This window comes from Poecilia reticulata, linkage group LG6 (assembly GCF_000633615.1).
Source record: "Poecilia reticulata strain Guanapo linkage group LG6, Guppy_female_1.0+MT, whole genome shotgun sequence".
Classification (NCBI taxonomy): domain Eukaryota; kingdom Metazoa; phylum Chordata; class Actinopteri; order Cyprinodontiformes; family Poeciliidae; genus Poecilia; species Poecilia reticulata.
The window spans coordinates 31,039,087-31,040,655 of record NC_024336.1 but is presented as its reverse complement, the minus strand read 5'-3'; the positions used below and the strand labels follow the sequence as shown (position 1 = coordinate 31,040,655).

Genomic DNA, 1,569 nt, shown 5'->3' with positions numbered 1-1,569 from the left:
AATGTGTTAGCACGCTAACGTTAAATCAATGTGTTAGCACACTAACGTTAAATCAACGCGTTTACATGCTAACATGATGATTTAAGGTTGAGACACCATGCAGACGTGCTCTCCGTGTGTCCAGGCTCAGAGGACGGAGCGCAGCAAGCGAAGCAGCAGCTGCTGCAGCAGGTGGGGAAGGTGACAGACGTGGTTTCTGCCCTGGGCTTCAGCTGGTGGCAGGGCGGCCCGCCACACACGCAGACCCTCCAGGACCTGCACTGGGTCAGCACACAGTGACTTTCCCTGCTGTCCTCTCCTGTTCTTCCCGTCCCCCCTGTCCCCTGCTGTCCTCTCCTGTTCTTCCCGTCCCTCATGTCCCCTGCTGTCCTCTCCTGTTCTTCCCGTCCCTCATGTCCCCTGCTGTCCCCTGCTGTCCTCATGCATCCTGCCTGTCGTCCTCTGCAGGTTTTGGACGCGCTGCTGTTCAGCACCTTCGTCTCTTGGAAGACGTTCTTCCCCCTGGTGAGGGACGATCCGTCCTGCAGCTACACCTTCATCACAGGTAACCGTGGCAAAGTTCTCACACCGATCTCACTCTGCGTCGCCATTGGCAACAAGATGTTCCACTGTAGAGATACTGTTTGTTCTCTAATGTTCTCTAACAAACCCTGAAGAAACATGTTGGGGAGGGGCAGCTCCCAGTAATCCCAGTCTGCTCCGTGTGGCTCTGCCTCCAGGGGGAGCCGGAGAGCAGCTGCTGATGCCGGGGACCGGCTTCCTGACGGTCGGCGCCGCCAGCGCGCTGGCCTTCTGCCAGGTGCTGCGAGACGAATACCCGCAGGTAGACTGCAGGCTGTGCCAGGTGAGCCACCGAGCTCTGACCTCTGACCCCTGCAGCCCTTTTAATGTTTTCATGTTTTAGTTGTTTTGCTAAGTCTGCCATTTTTTACGGCTCATCTCCCAGCATGCAGTTCTTCCAGCCTCCTCTTCCTCTCCAACAGGTGAAGATCAACACAGGTGTGGCGACTCCGGAGCGCCTGGCGCCTGGCTACCTGAACCATCTGGACCTGGGCGTTGCCGTGGCAACCTTGGTGGAGCGCGGAAGCTCCTCCCACCGCGTGTTCACCGTCGGCAGTCCTGCAGACCTGAAGACGCAGCTGCTGGATGGGAACCTCTAGAACCCAACAGAACCGGTTCTGGTTCCGTCCAGATTCAGGCTAAAAGAATTTCTGTAAACAGAACCGAAAATTTTCTGTCCAAAACATTAAAACATGTTGAAAAGAAAAACCCTGAGGAATTCTGGGAGATTTTTTAACAAACTGAGTTCTGGAGAAAAGTTCTGACCGCAGATCCAAGTTCTGACAGTCTGGTTCTGGTTCTGGTTGCGCCTGCTGACTGATTGCCTGTGGCAGGTTGCCGTGGTGACCCAGGCTGACGAGTTTCCGGCTGACAGCCGACCGGACGCAGCGAAGCGGCAGGAAATCGTGTCACTTCGGGTCGCGGCGTCTTTCTGACGAGTCCTAGCGGACCGGCCAGTGGAGACGAGGAGGACGGGACTCGTTAACCCGTCTGGTTCTGGTTCTGGAC

General features: G+C 56.2%; 1 protein-coding gene across 1 annotated transcript in view; it reads left to right on the top strand.

The window, feature by feature from the left end:
* The window catches only part of LOC103466843 (uncharacterized), a 4,954-nt gene extending 3,413 nt beyond the window's left edge, over positions 1 to 1,541 (top strand). Inside the window, exons 3-6 of the mRNA XM_008412719.2 lie at positions 125 to 264; positions 448 to 544; positions 720 to 844; positions 984 to 1,541. Of these exons, the coding sequence (XP_008410941.1) occupies positions 125 to 264; positions 448 to 544; positions 720 to 844; positions 984 to 1,160 (539 nt within the window). The 3' untranslated portion in view covers positions 1,161 to 1,541. The remainder of the gene's footprint in view (positions 1 to 124; positions 265 to 447; positions 545 to 719; positions 845 to 983) is intronic.
* Positions 1,542 to 1,569: the final 28 nt, after the last annotated feature.